This window comes from Anomalospiza imberbis, chromosome 1, assembly GCF_031753505.1.
Source record: "Anomalospiza imberbis isolate Cuckoo-Finch-1a 21T00152 chromosome 1, ASM3175350v1, whole genome shotgun sequence".
In the NCBI taxonomy this organism is placed as follows: domain Eukaryota; kingdom Metazoa; phylum Chordata; class Aves; order Passeriformes; family Viduidae; genus Anomalospiza; species Anomalospiza imberbis.
The window spans coordinates 135,745,729-135,766,692 of NC_089681.1; the positions used below are offsets into that span (position 1 = coordinate 135,745,729).

Genomic DNA, 20,964 nt, shown 5'->3' on the forward strand with positions numbered 1-20,964 from the left:
TGCTGTGGGATAGGATGCCTTTGAATCAGTAATAACCTTCAGCCTTTATCTTTCTTATCTGTGTTAGCAGATTCAGACTAGTCCTTTTGTTGCTTCTGAAATTAACTGACTGTTCTGTGACTTTGTTCTCAGCTTGTTATCAAGGTGCACATGAACGATAACAGCACGAAGTCCCTAATGGTGGATGAGCGTCAGGTGGCACGGGATGTTTTGGACAATCTCTTTGAGAAAACCCATTGTGACTGCAACGTTGACTGGTGTCTGTATGAGATGTACCCAGAGCTGCAGATTGGTAAGTGGTGTACTGACATAGCACATAGCAAATAGATAGAGGGCTGGTAATCTTGAAAGATCAGGTAAGTGTTGGTAATCTTGAAAAGATAGTTAACATTTCTCCTGCCCATGGAGGCAGGAGACATGTGGCATGTTCCCTGACATTGGAATATCACAGACTCTAAGCTGAGGGATGCTGCAGGAATATGTTTGGTGTGTTCGTGCTGTAGAAATGAGTCCATTCAGCTGTGCTGTGACCCGCAGAAGGCTCCTTTCTTTTCACCATTTCCATTATTTTATTTTATACAAAATGAAGGAGCCATGTGAATTTCAAGGTGATGACAAACACCATTACTTAAATCCACTTTTTGAAGAGAGGATGCACTGCTGGAGTGCTGTCAGAAGGCATGTATTACATACTGGCCAAACAAATGTCACTAAACAAGGCTCTGTGAGAAGTGTTTCAGTCGTTTCTGATGCTCTTCATTTGTGGTAATTATTTTCTTAAGTGTAGCTGTTTACAGGACACTGCTCTTTGATGGGGCTGCAGCTCTGCTGATGGTAAGTTATGACTTCTGAAGCAATTAACCTGGCCTCCAGGTCTTAGGAAACAGCTATGCAAAACTAAGAAATTGTTCTGTGCAACATAATAAATCTTGTTTGAAAAAGGCTTCAAGGTGTCTTTCATTAAGAACATAGTATTCTCTAATTGTGAAATATTTCAGAAAATCTTTATTTTACAGACTGAAAAGGTACTGACATCGAAAAGAGAAGGAAAATTGCCACAACTTTCTTTCAGTCGTATTTGACCTAGAGAAATGGGAAACTGACAAACAGCTTTTAACATTCTCAGTTTACAATCTCCCAGCAGAGATGTGAAAATTCACAAATGAAGTCAAATATCAATATTGCACTTTAAAAGAGCCCCAGGTGTAGTTATTCTGCTAAAGTAAATGACAGAAATTTTAAAATTACTTGAAAAAAGCCTGACTGGTCATAAGCAAGGAGATGCTCATCTGCTTGTAAGAGTGGTGCAGAAATTTACTGCCAGTCTGTTTTTGCTACTTGATTAAGATAATGGTGCTGCATCCTTTTCTACCTGCTTATCTTAACTAAGAAAAGACTGGAAATGTCATTTTATCCTAGAAATCTGACAAAAATCACTGAATAATTTTGGAGTGTTTTCCTGTCTTAGAAAGTTGCTCCCTTTTTGTCCAGTGTGACTTGGACAAACATGTCTGAGTATTAGGATGACACCACAATAAACATATGGTTTCTCAATCTCCATAGTCACTAAAAAGAATGTACTTGTTTTTTTTCATAATCTGGATAGATATTTGAATTTCCCATCATGCGGTTAAAACTGAAGGTATCAAGGAGCTTGTTTGCTACAAACATTGGGGTAAATGGTTGGAATTTTTTTGGTAAAAATTACTTGTGCTACTTTAGTCCCAGCTAATCCTAGGTGATTTTGGTTAGTGTTAGGGTATTGCTGTAGTAAGGAATTACTCTCATAATGAATAAAATTTATTTTTAAAGCCAGAACAGAAGAAAAATATCAAAGGAAATAAACTTGTATCTGCTTCAAGAAAAAAGGAAACTTTTATTAACTCCTGGTGCAGTGATCTATTACAAGGTCCAGATCTGCTGAGGAGGGAGCCTTTTTGTTTGCAGAAGGCAGTTTCAATATGAATGGAATGGTACATGTTCTTTCTTCTGCTTCCAGTGCACAGCAACACACAGTTAATTTTGTTCAAAATCAGAACAATGTGAACCATTATTTATTTTCATCAGTATACTTCTTGGCTGCTGTAGATAGCTTTATTACTATCAGCACAAAGACAGAACCTTTCTGCACTTCATCTCTCTGCCTGCTTTCCACATTAGTATTAAAGAGAATAAAATTGTGTTTACTTTAAGAAGCAAATCTGAGCAGCAAATAATTCTTGCTGAACTGAAGGTCCAAGCAACTTTTATATCACAAGATCCTTGACAGGTTGTCTTACGTATACGGTTATTTTGAAAGACTATAATTGTAAATAAAATAAACTACAGTTTAAAATTAAATACATGTTAAATATCACAAATAATCTCAGTAGTGAGATAGCAATGTAACATTGGGCTGTACCTACCAGCATCCATTTTGCAATAAAGACTATTATAGTCTTATAATTGGCATCCAGATTTGACTTCTTAATGATTAGAAAGACCTTCCTGAGGATGATTAAATATTATTTTTCATACATTCAAGAAAATCCTGGTGCAGCAAATGAACAAAGAAAAATATATGTGGCAAAAATTAGTGTTACTGTCAGAGAATTGTTTCATGCCTATCTTGAACTATAAGGTACTGTTCACCCTTCAAACCATTAATGGGTTTTATATAGTGCTTTCTATTTCCAGTGCATTGCAGAAGTACCAGTTGCTAAATGAAGAGTTTATGTTGTTGGTGTTAAAAGTTACCGTGTACATGCAAATGGATCTTTGAAGCTAATCTCATTCTGTGAATTTAATTAATTCACAAGATAGAGGTTGGATGGGATGCACTAAACCCTTGTCAGAAGTAACAAGTGTTAAAGAAAGCCTACAGAATGTATGCTTTGTTACCTCCTCTGATGCTAGGCCAGTCTAGGCCATTGGAAGATGTGCTCACCAGAGACCACAGGAATGGGAATACAGCTGTCCCCAGGAAGCTGCCAAAATTCTACTGAAAATTGGAGCTGGATGAATTCCCTATTCTTGTACTGAATTTGTAGAAAAGTGCAGGTTGGGACACTCCAAAATGGCCTGTCAAGTTATGCTGAATTCCTTTTCCTTTAAAAGGGGTTTTATGTTGAGCAATCTTATATAAATAAAACTGAAGTGATTTCAGAGTTACCTAATCTTAGCACACCCTGTGGCTTTCCTGGGTGGAGGAGTGGGGTTCAGAGCAGATCAGGAGGGGACAGAGCTGACATTAGGTCTCTCACATCCCTGGTAAGGTTAACTACAGAGATGCTGGATGAACCAGTATATCTTGACATCAGTTCTCAGTCTATCTTTGTATTTTTTCTACTTTGCTATTTGTGGTTTTAAGTACAGTTGCTTGAAACCAAGCTTTTTTTTTTTTCAGTGCATAGAATTCTTCCTGCTGACAAAAAGCAAATCTTCATTGTAAAAGAAGTAAAGTAAAAAGACAAATAAATTCTTTGCTTTTTTTTTTTAATTCATTAGCCAAAGTTTATCTGTATCCCTTCTTCCACCCCCCAGTCTGCAGTACTGCAAACCTTAAAAAAACCAAAATCAATCAAAAGCAGAAAGCCATGAAATACATGGGTATAACTGTCTACTCCTGGTGGGTCACTGTTTCCATCCCTTGCAGTCTTCAAGCAACAGTACAGAGATTCAGGAGGAATCCAGGAGCATGGCACAGCTACATAAGGTACCTTCTGTAGCTGCTTTGCCCTTCCATGTGACACAATTTCATGTGATGTGTGATGGGTTCTGCACCCATCTGTGCAGTGGAAAAGAGTGCTGGACTGTCCAGCCCTGAGTGAGGGATCATCAGATAATGATTCCATTCTTACACAGGAATTTCTGCAGCCTCAGGAGAGGGCAGAAACAGTTTGAATGTCTTACATTATCTTCTCTGTCTCTCCAGAAAGGTTTTTTGAAGACCATGAAAATGTCGTTGAAGTGTTATCAGACTGGACTCGAGACACTGAGAATAAGATTCTGTTTTTGGAAAAAAGTCAAAAATATGCTTTATTTAAAAATCCCCAGGTAAGCTAACATGGTATTTGGATAAGAGTCTAAACTAAGGTCATTTAGTCTGCATGCTGCCTATTACATTAATAATTTGCTTTCAGCTTTGTCAGTTCAGAAAAAGCAAAACTTGTATTTTCAACCAAAAAACCCACCAGGATGTTGAATGCAGGATTTAAAAATTAGAGTTTTCTGCTTTTTTTCTGATACTGTTTTAGAGTCCTGTCTGTAGAGGTAAAACCTGAAGCACGTAGTTCACCTCCAGAACAAGCCACTGCTCGGGTACAGCTCTTAGAACTGAATGAGATGGCACAGCTGTAAAAACCTGGCCTTTGTTTTTACTACAGCTTCTACACTATTTCTGCTGATGAATATAAACATTTCCTTGAAGGCCCAGTATTTGCCAGTTGTACATGAAACTTCATAAAGGCTCTACTGAATGCTACAGAGGATTTACTGGATTTTGTTTATACTGAGAAGAATTGGGTTATCAGTAACTTGTGCACATTAACTTTGTAAAGGAGGGTCTGCACACTGAATTGCATCAAATTATTCAGATAGATGTATGCACAAATTGTTTTATTTCTTGTGTTATGTGGTCAAAGCTGTATGTACAAACATCCTGGAACATACAGTTGCTGCATTCTGGGGCACAGGATCTTTTCCCCATGTCAGCTGACTGTTAGCTCACTGAGCATCTGGTATGTTCCTAAGGGCAGCAAGAGAAAAATGAGAAATTCGGCATTGCCAAAAAAAAAAAAAAAAAAAAGAGTCAAATATGTAATTTAGCAGCAAATCTCACCAATCTGCTCATTAGGAATTTTTTTTTTAATAGAATGAGCCTATGTTTCAAATAAAACACCTATGGAAAAGATGTTTCCTTCATTGATATAAGTATCCACAGTCAGGGAAAGAAAAATTATCCTGCAGTGTACATGGATTAATGTTGATTTTTAATATGAAACAGCAAAGCCAAGTTTGGAAATACAATATGGTGGCTCAATGTGTCCTCCTTTCTAGAGCATATAAACCTACCCAGCAGCAGAGGTTCAACTCCACGTTTGATTCATACACTGTAGTGTTATTTGGCTAAGTGGTTTAGAGCAGGGCTCTGAACCTCAAACAGGAAGTAAAACTTAGATGACTATTCTGCTGTGATGAATATTGCATTTTGGTTGCAATGAAATTTAGAAATAAATGTGACCTAAAGCAGAACTAAACAAAAGTGTAGGTCTGTCCTTGTGTCTCAGCTGGATCTGGACAAGTCTGCAGTCATTGAGCTTTAGCCCCTCCATGAAAAGCTCTAAAATGAACAGTCTAAGGAAACTGGATCAGTTGTGGCTATCACACTGTTGAAAGATATTATCAGTAATAAAGTGTGACCATCTGTCAGGCATGGTAAACTCAAACATTGTGAATGGGGAAAATAGTACAGTCATATCAGCACTTTGTGGCAGAAAGTAATCAGTACTGTACAGAGCTGGCACTAAACACTGAAACATGGTAAAATACATATCTGCAGTGAGTCCCTGAAAAGACAAACCAAGCGGAAATGCTGAGCTGTGGGGCTTGGGTGCTTGATTACCTAGCGAACTACCGACGGAAATTATGGTGTAACCAATGGGAAACTGCAATCTTGTGCTCTGGGACTGGGTGCTCGGTATATTCAGCCTCCTTCTGGCTCAGTCAAGGCTGCCACGTAAAACTCATTTTGGGAGTACACAAATTGCAGAATGCTTTTTTTGACACACCCCGTGGTGCTAATGCCACAGCAGCTGAATGCCTTGTTTATTTCGTGCTCATTCTGTTGGAAGGGTTTTGTGGAGATCTCACCATTTTTTAACTTGTAGATCTTTTTCTGGGAAAAAATGAGACAAATTCTAAAGGTGACCAGGTGCCTACAGTTTATTCTTAAACAAATTAGTGATACAAAATTTTAATCACTAAGATTTGACACAATTAGTGCTTTAAAAAAATCTTATAAAGATGGGCAGATGCCTTCCTATAACAAGTGGATCTCTGAAGAAGGTCTGTGACCTGTACCAATGTTTATTGTTTCTTTCTGTGAACTAGTTATAGACCTACTTAACAGCACTTAATTAAAAGTTTCATTTTCTGAGGGGGAATTGAGGTTCTGAAATGCAGGGTATATGCTGCAATATGTTGCTCAGTTAATGCCCGTGGCTTTTTTTGAAGGTTCTTGTCATGCAGCACTTGGTAGTTTTTCTGCAGCTTTGTTTCTGAAATTTTTTTAAAGTGTTTGGAATACCTTTTAGAAAAAACTTCTATAAAATTCTCACGTGTCCCCCTTGCCATGAAGACAGGCACACTTTTGCCCTTTGCTCACTGTGATATAATCGACCCTATAAAAGACTGTTCCATGAATGCCATCAGTGACTCATCTGCAGAGAGGGAGCATCACAAGTCTGTGACTAAAGAGTGAAACAAAAATACATACTGGTACGTGGGCAAATAAAGAGAACCTTTACAATGTGGGAAAGGTGATGCTTTGTCCTGCGGTTGAGTGATGCTGGTTTTCTCTTGAAAGGAAAGGTTGTCAGGTCTCAGCACCTCTTTTCAAAAAACTCAAAGAATAATTCTGAGCTAAAAGATACTATAAAAGGAAGAAAAATTAAGGAAAATGGTTGTTTTTGAGGTGTAGCTGAATCTAAACTGCTTGCTGTAAATGCTGGTCATGCTCTTCAAACACTGTATTTTACTTCTGTTCACATGAACTTCGATTTCCTGTGTTTTTCTTTTGATAAAATCAAACAGTGCAGGCAATGCCACCTATATGTGCTTTTGTTTGTTTGTTTTCTTATTATTGGACAGTATTTATGAAAATTAGTGAAAGTCTGTACAGTGAGTACTTCATGCTTCTGCTCCCTCATATGTAAGCCAAAAGGTAGATCTACACCTTCCAGTGGAGAACCCATACACTGAATTGATATTTTATTTCTTCTGAAGAACAAGAGTTCTCAACAGCACTCAGAAGGAGGTGGAGTAAGGATTTGTAACATTTTTGTAACAAGACAGTTATAGCAAGTTTCATGCTTGAATATTTATCTACGATCCACCAGGTGATACTTTTGTTTTTCACCAGCTTGGCCACATTTATGAATCAAGGTTTTCCTTTTGTCTCTACCCAGTGATGGAAACATAAAAGGGTGACAGGGAACTTGGTTATTTATTGAGTATGCTTGCAAAAGTGCAAAGAAATAGAAGTGAGAAAAGGGAGGTGTTTTTCACTGTACTCCCATTGTTTAGTAATCTTAATTTCTCTTTTTGAGGTTTCAAAAGAGCTTTGCCTTTAACTTCATTTTTTTTTTTTTTTTTTGCTTTTATGATCTTCAGAGCAATTATAGGCATCTTCTAATCGTTTTAATGTGCAGTTTCCTAGGGGACACACCATGACATGAGTTGCAGCTATGACTCTGTTCTATTTTTTCTGTGCAAACCATGCAGCTGTTGTGGATTTTTCAGATCTTCTGGAAAATCAGTCTCAAGAGCTTGAAAGCAAAAATACAACTTAAGTGTAAGAGGAGGCAGAGGGAGCATGCTGTCTTGGAGCACCTGTTTTCTGCCATGCAACAAGTAGTTTTTGCTGCATTCCCACTTGGATGGGTCTGTGAATGAAAAAAGGGAAAGGTGTGAGAGAGGTGCTGTTTTATTTAGGAAATTCATTTTTTGAGTATAGAGACATAAACACCAATTAGAGAATTTGATAGTGCAGTAGTTAAATACTGTTTCTGTCATGATCCAGGTTTGCTTTGCTTACATGCCAACACAGATGGTCTTGGACACTACTGAAAACACTTTCTTTCTTCCACTGTTTGAGCATTATACAGTGCAGAGAGATACACCTTGATTATTTTTTTACCTGCCTTTCCAGAAAAAGGAGAAGGCTGTGTCCCTAAGTGGAAAGGTTGTATGCATACGCTTGTCTTTTGAATGTAAGAAATAGTTAATTCTCAAGTCTGTAGATATATGTAGAAAGCTGCCCTGCAGCTACATCTTGTCCCATTAATGACCTGACATCCCAAACCAAACATGCATTTCCCAGTGGTGTCCTCACACAGGAAAGAACTTGCCTTTTATCATGACCTTTGACTACTGGACTTGAAATGACCTCTTCTGGACACATGTGGTTTGCCTCCTCTAGGATGAATGCTTCAGATCAAAAATAGAAGACCACACAGTAATGAAACAAGTACAGTGTTTGGTCTGCTCCCAGATTTTTAGCCACTAAGTTCTATGTACTCCAGATTTCAGGAAAGAGACATAAAGGAGGCAATCAGTAATAAATGAAGTGACAGGTGAAAGACAACAGTGTTCATCTGTGTAACACTGGGTTAGGTGACAGAGCCCTGTTTCCCTAATGAAAAAGCTGTGGCACTAGAGATCCTGCATGGATATCCTTACAAACTTTCTCTCTTTACAGTTGATTATTTCAGGACAGGGTGGTCTGGGCTTCTGCTAAATAAGTGCCAGATGCCTGAATGTGAATCAGTTGTAGTCAGAGGAGCTTTGTTTTTGTATTATCAATCCACAGAAGGCTGACTAAATCAGATGGATGCTCTCCCCACTAGTAGTAAAGTTGATGAGCCAAGCCTTGTTGAGACAAAGTATACTTACGTTGATAAATCTTCATCGTGTATTTTAGTGGTTGTACTATGTCTTTATAATGATTTAGAGAAGAAGCCTTACAGCTTGCATGTCTCTGTACTTTCCAAATCCATCCCAAGGTCTGAAGGCCCAACCCAGCCTAACAGTGCCCTCTGAGGCTTCAGGGCTGCAATAGTGCTGCCCGTCAAGGAGAGCTGGTGCACGTGCGCAGCTCACTGGGCTGCAGCTGCTCAGAACTTTTAAGTGGGTTTTGTTTTGAGCTGATTCTGGGTTTTTGCCACTCTGAATATTGTCTTTAGATGCAACTGCAAAGCTGTGGTCTTTAGTGTTTGCTTTACCTACAGCTTTGGACTAAAATTATGTCCAGGCAGTCCAAAGCCAGCTGCATTTCCTAGGGTAACTGCCTACTGTATTGAATGTTAAAGTTTCTCCCACCATGGGCATGGCATCAGCATAGGCCACATTGCAGGTGTCTGTGTTTCTGAGCTCCCCTGACTTAATGTGAACTTCTAAGAAAACAGTTTTTAAAGAACTGGTTTTGAGATCCAGACCTCTTCTGCTTCCTCTCCTGGTGCCCCTCCAAAAATGGTCTGCTCTGAGGTTTGCGTTCTGGCAGACATCTGTTCACAGCACTGCTTGGAAAAGAAGATGTGGTTGTGTGGAAGAGCAGGGTTTCACTTCAGATAAATTGGATTGCTGTAAATGTGGTCTACTGGCAGGGCAGATTTGCTGCTTGTTTGTTTCTTATACTATGGCAACAGCCTGTTCCTTTATTTACACACTTCTCACTTGTATTTTGGTAATGTTTGCATTTATGTTGCAGTTCAGGAGTTGAGGAGTTCTAGGCATGTAAATATGTTGTCACTTTCTCATAGTCTTGAGACATGAAGAAATAGAGATGAAAAGTCAGATAAACTGAAAAGCTGTAAACCACAAGGACTGAGTGTAACCATTCTGGCCTCTATGCCATGGATCCAAATGCTACTTCCATCCTTGATCTCCCTGCTTCCTTCACTGCCTTACAGTCTGCAAACAGCCAGCTCTGCTTGTCTGGCCCTGCTTGTTGTGGAGCAAAGCCACTGCACATGCTCCAGCACACAAGCATCCTAGACAAGTGGGAACACTTGTCAGAATTTGCACATAAGTCCAAGTGCTGTCCTTTTGTCCATCTGTACAATGCAGATGGATGCAGACTGGTTATTGCTGTTTAACAGTAGGTGAATTTGTTTTTGTGGGTGAGCATGTCCTTGAGGCACTGTGGTTTCTTGTTTGTGGGGCAGGCAGGCACTGGGTCCTCCGAGGGCAGCTGCAGCGTCACAGAAACAGAGGAGTGCAGGCTTTATTTTCAGTAGGCTGGAGCACATGTGCCAAGATATCATGGTGATCACTTCTTCAGATTTCTTCTAGATTTTTGAACAGTTTCTTCACTGCATAAAAGTACTATGAAGAGCATGAGCAGGGGTGCTAAAGTAGAAAGTAGTAACTTTGGATAAAGGCTTTGGCATACAAGCACTTTAACTAAAAATTGAGAGCTGAGTTATATCCAGAGTGCAAGATACAAAGCATGCAAACTACCAGATTAGGTTGCAGGGAAAATGCTTTCTAGCCTTTCGATACTGCATTGTATTCATTGTATATCAGCATGCAATCAAATGTTAGGTTCTCTACAACCTGTAATAATATAGGAAGCAGTGAAAATTGGAATGCTAAAACCCAAACCCATTGATCCAGAAAAACAGCTAAAAACATAAGCCACTGGTTTTCATTTTTGGAGGCCATATTTACGTGGGCAAAAACAATCTTGTATTACTTTTGAATTATATTCAGAATAAAAAATTAAAATTCATGAGCAGGCAGATGTGATTAAACTTATCTTTAAGAAGAGTCCATAAGCATCTGTCTCTTGCATCTGCTGATTGGGTACTCAATATTGAAAGACTCAGTAACTCTTGAGTGAGTTTGTAGCAATCTAGTTACTTGTATTGCTGGCTTTATAATGAACATTAACTTCTTTTGTGTCTTCATCAGAATTTCTACCTGGCAAACAAAGGGAAGAAAGAAAGCAAAGAAATGAATGATAAAAATAAAGAGGCTTTGCTGGAGGTAAGCCAAATTATTAGGCTGCTGATGCAAATGTCACCAAAACTCTGCCACCATTTGCATCTGCTCTGCAGTACCAGCATGTAGTTCTTTGTGGGAAATGGTGTAACAACAGGAAGTTCTGTGATCATTGGTGTCTTTGTATCTTGGGTTTAATATGTTGACTTTCCTCTGCATTGGCTGTTCCTCATTAAAAATGCAGCATGTTCACTCTTAGGCCAGCCCTTGGGACTTTTTTTAGTAAGGCTGATCAGTACCGAACAATTATCTTTAGATTAGAAGTGGCTTTACTTCTCAACTTATTAGCAGTGCTACAACAGAAAAAGACATGTTCACTTTTCCAGAAAGTCTGTTTAATCTCTTGCCTTTCCTGCTGAAGTTTTACTTCAGATGTACGCTTGAAAGAGAAAAATGCAGAGTTATTTGAAAGAAAAGATTACCACATTTCTCCAGGCAAGCAGTTTGGTAAACTCATAAAGGAAATGCTTTTCTCAGGTGACTAAGGACTCACATTTCAAAATTATGAAGGCACCAGATGTTAACCAGCAGAAGTCTTGGTGAATTCTAAATGAAAACATTAAGTAAGTGTGTTTGCATTAAAAATTACCTACAAGTAAGTCCTTCAAGCAAACAATTAGTATATCTGATTAAACAGTGTTTTAAATGTTAGCATGTATTTCAAAGTGAAGGCAGAGACTGAGCTGTTTTTAGAGCTCTAAGCAGTCTCTAAAGAATCTCTCTACCAAAGTATTTCTCTACAGAACCTATAAACACTGCAGTAGAGAAAAAAAACCAACAACAGTATCAACCACTCTGTTCTATAGCCTTCACTGTGCACATCTATGTCTAGTTAAAAGCCTTTGTAGGTTTTTGTTTGACCCTAAGTGCTGGAGGTTTTGCAAGCCTTCTGTATCAGTGTGAGCACCCAGCATTAGCTTGGAAAAGTTTCCTTTGCCTGTCTAAGGTGTTCATTTCCCTAGTAACTGCACTCCCCATGTTCATATGTTCACTGTCACAAGAAATGTCTTTATTTTTCGAGGGAGCATTTTTCTGCTATATATTGATAGGATTGTGCTTAAATGGATTTATTTTATGCATTATTATTCTTGTTGCACAGGAAAGCTTCTGTGGGACATCTGTCATTGTGCCAGAGCTTGAAGGGGCCCTTTATTTAAAAGAAGATGGAAAAAAGTCCTGGAAGAGGCGTTATTTTCTTCTACGAGCTTCTGGAATTTATTATGTACCCAGAGGAAAAACCAAGGTCGGGAAGCTAAATAATCCTTTTAGCAATAAAACAGTTTGTGGAGGTGGAAGTGTAGAACTCCCAAGGTGACATTTGAAGAGCACTGTCTGGTGCCTCTGAGAGGGCTGAGATTTCCATGGTTCAACTTTGACTACACCACTTGTGCAAATACTAGAATGCAGTCACTGAATCCTGTCACGTTTCTCTCCTTTTGATTTCAAGGGATAGATAAAAACATTAATAAAATAATGCTCCTCCAGAAGGCAGGAGAGGAATCAAAAACAGCATAGCACCCATCAGCTGGTGGTGAACTGCCAAAATGCCTCACTGTTATATGGGTTCTCTTTGAAAGAAAATCTTAAAAAGTTATGAAGTAAATTAATTTCTTGTCACAAAAAAGGTAGAATTTTACTTTGCTTGATACTGACTTTCTGCACTAGTAACCAGCATGTGAAATTCTGGTTTTTCAATACAGTGATCTGTACCTAGAGAATGTGTTGTCTTTCATGGCTTTTTAAGTCTGCCCTTTGTGTAGAAAGAAGTGAGTCAGAAGCATCTATTCGGCTGAATCAAATTTACTTACATTTAGCATTACAAAATATCTAAAGAGTCTGAATTGCTAGCACTGGATATGTTGCACATAAGGGCAGCTGGCTTTTCATTTCCACAGTGATGAGGTAGAACAGTGGATTCTGGGACTAGTGGTTTGTTGTTGGTTTGTTTGTTTTTTGTGGGTGGGTTTTTTTTTTTGTTTTGTTTTGTTTTGTTTTGTTTTTGTGTTCTGAAAACCACTTCTGTTACCACTTACAGCTCTGCTAATGCTTCATATTTAGAAATGCTGCTGCTGGTAAAGCTTTACTGTTAGGATTTGTGCTTTGAAATTTAACTCTTCTGCTATTTCCTGACTAAAATGCAAAGGAAAAAATAATTTATCTTGTAAAGGGATGTTGTGCTGCTGCTCCAGTGACCTGTTTATAACCGAACCACAGTGAAACACAGATCACCTTGCTGCTTTCACAGCAATTTATTTTGACTTTACCTGACCCTGAGATAATGGCTTTCATGTCTCAAATCAGGTTGTACACACAACATCCTATCAATTAGGATCTAGAATGCTATTTAGAAGGCACTTAAGGTGGAAAAAGTGTGAGTAGTCAAATGTGAATCCATCTTGGGCATTTCCTTGTAGCATGCCTCCAACAATGACCAGTAGTACAGTGCCAAAGCAAGGCAAGCATGTCCTGAGAGTTACTCAGCCTTTTTTCATCATCCAGTGATACCTGTTCCAGTGACTTCTCATCAGAGTGCACATGAGGGGAGTGCTTTCTTTTTTCCAGGTGATAGGCTGTAAACATAGGCTCAGATGGAGCAACACAGTCCCCGTGTGACAGCTGTTCAACACTTTGCTGCCTGTTCATCATTACAGCCTGTGTACCTCCCTGCCTATTACTAAGCAGTTGTAGGAATTGTGTGCTTTAAAGTCACTATATTACCACAACAAATCTAGTTCTTTAGAAGATAGTCACAGCTCCTTAAAATGGTAGCTGCTTGCTCCTGCATCTGTAACAGCTTTCAGCAAAAGACTGATGTTGTGGCATGTCTTAGCCATTCCAGAGAAAGTCAAGTGCTTAATGGTGATCTAAGTGGTTACTGCACTCTGTGTTGGAACAGCTGAGGATGAGGTACACATGTCTGTTGTGGAGATCTAATCTCTGGGACATGAGCAGGATGCTGTGAGGGTGTTAAACATCTTAAAGCACTGTAGTAGAATTCAGTAGAGCTCTTCAGTCAAAGCCCTTAAATGATGAGAGTTCATCCCTTGTCAGGGTAGCATGAAAAGTGCACGTGCCCCTTGCACATCATTCAGTTGTGGGCAGAGCAGTCTTTCTTTGAGGCACAGAAATGAACAGTTGGCAGACAACAGTATCTTCAGCTGCTGCAAGTGCTTTAAAATTCATCATATATATTCCTGTTTTCAGTATTTACAAAAAAAGCAAAGTCATCTGGCATACCTTTGGCACTTTGTGCTGACTGCAAAATACATGGTGAAAGTGAAAATACAGGGGCACGTTCAGATAATTTTATACACATGCTTGTGGTGGATTTTGTTTCAGGGTTATTTGTTAACAAACCAGCACCAGTCAGCACTGCTGTCTTAATTTCTTTCTTCAGTATTGTTCTACTTACATCCCAATCAAAAACGCGCTGTTAATGGACAGGGTCACAAAACAAAAGCATCAGAATTACAGATAATTAAAAAATCCATTTCTGTTAATTGTGTTGCTTTGTCATGTTAACGTTGCTGTGTCATGTTAACATTGCACAAATACTCACATTAAGCTCGAGTCCCTTGCATAAAATCTGTTCCTTAGAAGATAATAACAACTGCATTCATATTGGTCCTAATCACTGTTGCCTGGTTCCTAAAGGAAAGGAACAACACATTATACGGAGGGATTTGAGCACATTTAGGAACTTTTAGATGTTTGAAAAACCGAGGTCCACACACTGACAAAATCTCTGGCATCATCAGCTGCAGCAGATACAGGAGAAAGAGGGAAGTCCTGTCTACATCTAGTAGGAAGTGTTTAGCCACATATCTTACTTGCAAACTCAATTTGTAAATAAAGTCAACTCAAGGGCATATTATAATGAAAATATCATTAAAAATGAGAACAGCAGACAAGAACCATCATATGCACATTATAACATATCCCCATATCATAACCCATTTTTAGGGGTAGAGGGAGCTTGTGGTTTGTTGTTTCATTTTTCTTTTTTTCCCCCACAATTTCCTGATTTCTCAGTTTAGCCAAAAGCGACCAAGTGAAATGGCTATTTTTGCATTTCCACACAAAGGATTGCAAAAGTTACTGTATGCAGAATTCATCACTGAGAAACATGCCAGCAACAGAAACCTTGTTACTTTAGCAATATTTTGTGAACAAGCAAATGTTATGATAAACAGAAATGGAATGATGCCCAGAAATCTGAGAAAATGTTAAGCAAAACAGATTAAATGTGTGCTTATTTCCCGATAAGGGTTTGTTTGTTACATGTACAAAAGAAAAACAAGCTCCCAAAGCAATTTAGAACCCAAAATCTTATTTCTCCATTCAGAATTTTAAGGGTGTGGTTTATTACTGTGGTGTTCTCTTTTGTGATATTAGACATAAGCTAAAATCTCCACACAAAGCAATGAAGCGCAGCATAACCAGAACAAGAGCAAAATGTTGAACTGTGTTATAGATTTTTCATAATATGTACTGACCCTCTTCCAATTTTTATTTTAAGAAAACAGACACTTAAAATTAAGCCTTGTTTTTTCAGTCAGCTTCAATGGCATTCATGCATTTGATAAAGGTCCTATTAATGAGTTTCACATCAAAATTCAATTTGCTCTAACAATGATGGGTTGGTTTTCATTTGTAGACATCACGGGATCTGGCATGCTTCCTTCAGTTTGAGAACGTGAACGTGTATTATGGTTATCAACATAAAGTGAAATATAAGGCACCTACAGATCACTGCTTTGTCTTAAAGGTAATGTACCAAAAAATGTTCTTCAAATGTCACAGTTTCTTTTATATGCAAACATGTTTAAGTTTGAATCTCCAAGGATCCTAATAAGATAGAATAACTCCTGAAAAATCATGTGTAATTTCCTCTTTGCTTCATTTTTATCAGCAACATACATTTAGAACCTTAATTTTATTACTGATAGTCCTGTGATATATGTCTACACTGCATCCTAAAGTTTTCTTCAAAACAGGGTTGAATATGCTGACTGTTCAGGTGACTGGACATGTTTGGGCAGCTGACACCCAGGGCAGATGTATGACGAGAAGTCTGGCAGTCTCTAATTTTGATCTTATGAGAACTATGGATTATACACTAAAAAGCATGTCTACTTTTTTTGTGGTGTAGTCATACCTTTTGAGGGGTTTGTTGAACTGAGATGCAAAATTTTGCAGGAGTAGGCATCTCATTTGTCATATTTTATTGCACTGCTGTTTCTGGCAAGAAGGCAAAATACATTGCTCATCCACTCATGAAAATCAACGCTTGTTCTTGAATAAGTATCTCATTGCTGCCTCTCCAGGTAATAGCACTGCAAATAGGTTGGGGATTCTGCATTCCTCTCAGGAAAGGAAAAGAAGCCCATTTTCTCCTAGTTTAGGCAGCAGAAATGAAGCTTTGAGGTTGTAGTAATTTGGCCTTGCTATCTGCCATATCACTGTGTACAAGACAGAAGAAAATCTTGTTGCTGCTTTTCTTTCTGTAGGCGTGCAGTGTGAACGAAGTATCAGAAAACACAGTATCTTGCCATCTCAGAAAAAAAAAAGTATAGAAAACATTCACATCAAAGGTTACCTACAGTACTACATTTCTGGCTGTAGTTGCACACTTAAATCACTTTTTTATTGAGTTCCAAAATGTCTGCTAGCCTAATTTGCATATGGCCAAGCAGAAGTGGTTTATAGACACAGATTTATTTTCTGAAACACATGTATCTAATTAACACAGATGAGCAGTTTTGATACTATAGACCTCCACAAAACACTCTACAAGAAACACAGGTGAGCTTTCAGAAGTTAATAGGTAGGCACTGCTTCTGAAAAGTACAACCTTTAATGGAAAAAAAAGGAAAAAGGGAGCTGATGTAAAAAACAAGGGGAAATTGATTTTCTAAACAGATGACTGGTCTGAGAACTATCTGACTAATTTAACAAAAGTTATTCACATTCTGTTCAGATGAAAATAAAAGCATGATTTTTGAATGTATGTATTTTGAAATGTTCACAATAGTTAGGTAAACTTTTTGGACTTACTGCCATCTTTTCGGTAAAGAGGTATGCTATTTACACTAGCAAAAAGTCATACCTCAACTGAAATTCTTGCTTTATTTCATGTGTGATGTTAGTGCTGTACCTTCAATGTGAAATTGGAAGAAAAAGATCAAAAGCTTACACAGGAAAGCTTCATGTATAATAGGTTTATAAATCTATGAAACCTACTTAGCAAATCGTGTCTGCCCTGATGCTTCTAAAATGTGTTTGCAGTTCACTGGAAAAAACATGGTATCAATAATTATTTCTGAACAATGTAACATAGTGATGAATTGATTATGTTACAGTGCTTGTTCTTCCTTTTAATTACTGCAAATCATCATTTGGTAGATTCTTTACCCGCTCAGTTTCAGACTTGGCTTTTTTTAATGGCTAACTTGCAGGGGCTGGAGTTAGTCAAGAAGTACAGGCAAATACTGATACCTTCATATTTCTGTTCTGTTGTTCTGTTCTGTTGTTTCAGAAGTGAAAGTCTCCCACTTAGGGTGGCTTTCTGAGGGTGGTAGAGAGTTTAATATTTATTTTAATTTCTGTACATTAATTTGAATTCTATATATAAATAGAGTATTAACTCTACTTTTTAAAGCCATGCTGCTGAAATTAGTTCTCTCATATCCTTGGCTTACTTTTGGAGGTTTGCGCTGAGGATGTGATACATCTTGAGATCTGTGGGCTGAGGGAAAGAGTTAAATGTCAGTCTCTCTGATTGGATCCTTGGCGACACAAAAGTGTGTGGACAGTAACACTGAGCCATTTATCACACTTAGTCACATTTTTGTTCTGTCTGGTTTGATCTGTAAGTCTCCCAGAAGAAAATATCTCTCTTGCTGGGAGACACTTGTCCTGACATGTCAAAGGAAAACAAACCATCATTCTTGAGATATTTCTCATCCTGCCATATTTTGCAAATGAAGTCCTCCAAAAGAAATAACAGTACTCTCACAGACAGGTGCAGTGCAGACAGGTGCATCTCTAAAGGGGATGTGGGCTTTTTCTCCAGTTCCTTCTCCTTGGCTACAGTCAGGCATGGGGCTTGCAGAGACGGTGAGCCTTTGGTCATAGTGCCTGTCCCAGCTAACACGCATCCAGTCACCAGGAGCTGCTCCCTCTGTCCTGTTTCTTATATAATCTGGGTGTTTAATTTCAACTTCAGTGATCATACCTGGGTTATGTAGCTACCGCTGGCTTGGGTGCTGGTATTAGTGTACCAACAAGATCATGCACATCATGGGCAGGTTGCTTTGATCCTTAGCCTGAAGCTGTGGTGGTCTTTGCAGGCTGGGATATTCTAGATGCACCTAAAGCTCAAATGTAAGTATTCTTATCTGCAGATCCATGCTGTAGGATATTCCTCTTACAGCTAGAGAAGCACGATGTGTTACGAGTGCTCCTTGTGTATCATTTGTTCCCATTATGTCAGCACCCCACTGCATATACTATACCTCAGCACAAAAACGGGATGTGCTTTGCTTATTTCTTAATAATAAGACACTGAGGAGATAATGGGCAAAGGGGTGGGGTGCCAGAAGCAATTAAACATCACAGTGCTAACTAGCAAAAGAGGGAGCATTTTGCTGAGCTTATTCAGAAGTTTCCTTTCAGGATGATTCAGGAGACAACTGCAGTAACAGAACAAAGCAGCTACTTCCTCATATCAGGCAGCACAAAGCCCAGCTGTGGCCAGCCAGAAAGAGCACAGCTGGCTGGTAGGTGGTGAGAGCAGGTCACCTTTAGCTGTGCGTGTGCAGCAGACCAGGACTGATGTGGCTGGGTCCTGAGGACAAGACTGCAGCCTGGCACAGAGCCTCCAATGGAGCTAGCTTTCAGGGATCCCTAGGCTTTGGGGCAACTAAAAACTTGAACTGTGCTTTATTTGCTAGTGGCTATTTGGTCTGTGCTGGGCTTTAAACTTCTTCAGTGCACTTGTTCTATATCACTGCTAAACAAACCTTCCTCTCTCAAAGGAAGTCCCACATTTCAAAACCAAGGAACAACACAAAGAACTCTCAGAATATTAAAAACAGAGCCTCTGAGTATAAGAAATACTTTTTGGACATCTGCTCTTGTAAATATGCAGATTCTTCCTATTTTGTACTCAGCCTAAGTCTTATGCTTTCATAAAATCAAAGAGCCCACCGTTCTCTTTGACATCAGATAAAGTGAGTCTTTTCCTAACAGGGATCTCCATATGCAGAGAAGAGGAGAGGAAAGGTCAGCCAAGTTTAAAAAAATACCCTCACTCAAACCTGCATCTCTCAAGATTGGATTTGTCACCCTGTTCCCAGCAGAGGAGGCAGGAGAGAGTCACAGCACAGCTCTCTGTGCCACCCTGCACAGAGTGCTGGCCACTCCTGGGAGAGCAGTGGTGAGGGAAGAAAATTCTCTCTTTCCAGCAAAAGTGTATTCACGCACTGCATACAGCAAGTAGAGCCACCTTTGCATTTACAAATGTGTGGTTTTATATCTAGATTCCCTGCAAATTTTCTCATTCACCATCTCATGTTGTATGGGAAATGCTGTGGAAGTAAATGAGACCTTTAATGGTTTATTTTATATTCTGAAACTGAAAGCCCACAAAAATAAGGTATTTCACCAGAAAGGGAGGGATCTGTCCATCATGCTAGCAACAGCATCTATTGCACTGAGCAGAAATAGTGAACGTAATGTTCATTTTGTGGATTGTCTCTGTCTGTGCATGCGCACGCATGCTCGTCCAGGAGCTGATTTTGTCACACCATGTTGAAAAATCTTTCAAAGCAGACAAATAGCAAGGTAATCTATATGCAAATGTGCTGGTTTAGTCAGTCTGATGTGCCTGTGACAAAGAGTGGATTTAATTATAGTTTATTGGTGCTGGTTATGCTTGAGTAATCTGGAGGTAATGGTGCATAATGCTGAATTAATCTAGGATGAAAAGAATGGGTTTCCTGGGGATAAACTGAGACAAAGGCGAATCATCCTCTATTACTACAGCTGCGTACATTTTCCTGTGCAGTCAAAACAGATAAGTTTTCCTGGCATCATTTGGCACCATTATTAAAAAAAAAAATTCTAATTATCCAAAGAATTTTGGAAGTAAATTTTCAAAAAGAATAGCTTGTTTGCAATAGCAGCATCATTCTAGCAGGTGATTTGGTATTCAGCTGCTTCTCTCCTGATTCCCTCCTCCCTCAGACCCTGTGTGCTCCATGCTGGCTGAGTCATGTATGTAATGCATTCAACACAAAGACAGTTAAAAAGGAGAAGGTGAGAATTAGCGGTGTTTGAGATAGAAAACACTATTAATAACAACTATGTAGGACAAGTGGCTAGTGCAGGAAACAAAGATAGAAAACAGGAGATTTTTTTAATGTGAAAGATTTGGAAATTGTTTTAGTGCGAGTGCTTCAGATAAGTGTTTCAGAATAAATTCATTGCTAGATTAACTGAGAAAGCAGAAGTAGAAATACTTTTTTTTGCAGAACACTTTCAGCTATGTGGGATTACAGTCATGTACATGCACAGTTTTGCTAGATTAATGTATAAACAGCAGGGAGAATAAGGACAGAGAATGGACAGGGAGAATTTGAATATGATAGCTTTGGAAAATATTACTTCCTGCATAAAGCAGACCTCTTTGGTTACAATGGTTATTATATATATATTTTTTAATGACCTAAAAATTTTGCCGCAGGTCAGTAGAGAAATGTAGGTCAAAAGAATAATTTCCCTAATAATAGGGCAATTACTCTTTTATACATAGAGTTCACACATCTTGAAGAGATCAGTTAAGTATGATCATCTTCATGCAAAGGGTGCATAGCATCTGAATTTGACCATGATGGATAATAGATTACAAATCTGAACCATTTCAGTGTGACTTTTGAAAGGTAATGACCATTTATTCTACTTCCAGACATAGGAGCCAGAAGAGTCTCAGCTTTTCAGAGAAGCTAGTTCAACACAGCACAAGTTCATTGGTAGTAGTTAAGGTATCCAAAAGAATTGAGCATTTTGTGAAAATTCAGCCAAAAGCCAAAGCTTGTGATCCAAAGTTAGTCACTCTTTATGCTTCTGGCTATTGTTTCTGCCTCAGAGACCGAGCAATGATCCGTATATTTTGGGGCAAAGAATGCAATGAGATGCCTG

General features: G+C 38.7%; 1 protein-coding gene across 3 annotated transcripts in view; it reads left to right on the forward strand.

Moving 5' to 3' along the window:
* APBB1IP (amyloid beta precursor protein binding family B member 1 interacting protein) overlaps window positions 1-20,964 on the forward strand; it is a 62,653-nt gene that overhangs the window by 27,635 nt on the left and 14,054 nt on the right. For all 3 annotated transcript variants that reach the window (XM_068171955.1, XM_068171947.1, XM_068171963.1), the window contains 5 exons: window positions 133-292; window positions 3,914-4,035; window positions 10,672-10,746; window positions 11,861-12,004; window positions 15,419-15,529. In XM_068171955.1, the coding sequence (XP_068028056.1) occupies window positions 133-292; window positions 3,914-4,035; window positions 10,672-10,746; window positions 11,861-12,004; window positions 15,419-15,529 (612 nt within the window). The remainder of the gene's footprint in view (window positions 1-132; window positions 293-3,913; window positions 4,036-10,671; window positions 10,747-11,860; window positions 12,005-15,418; window positions 15,530-20,964) is intronic.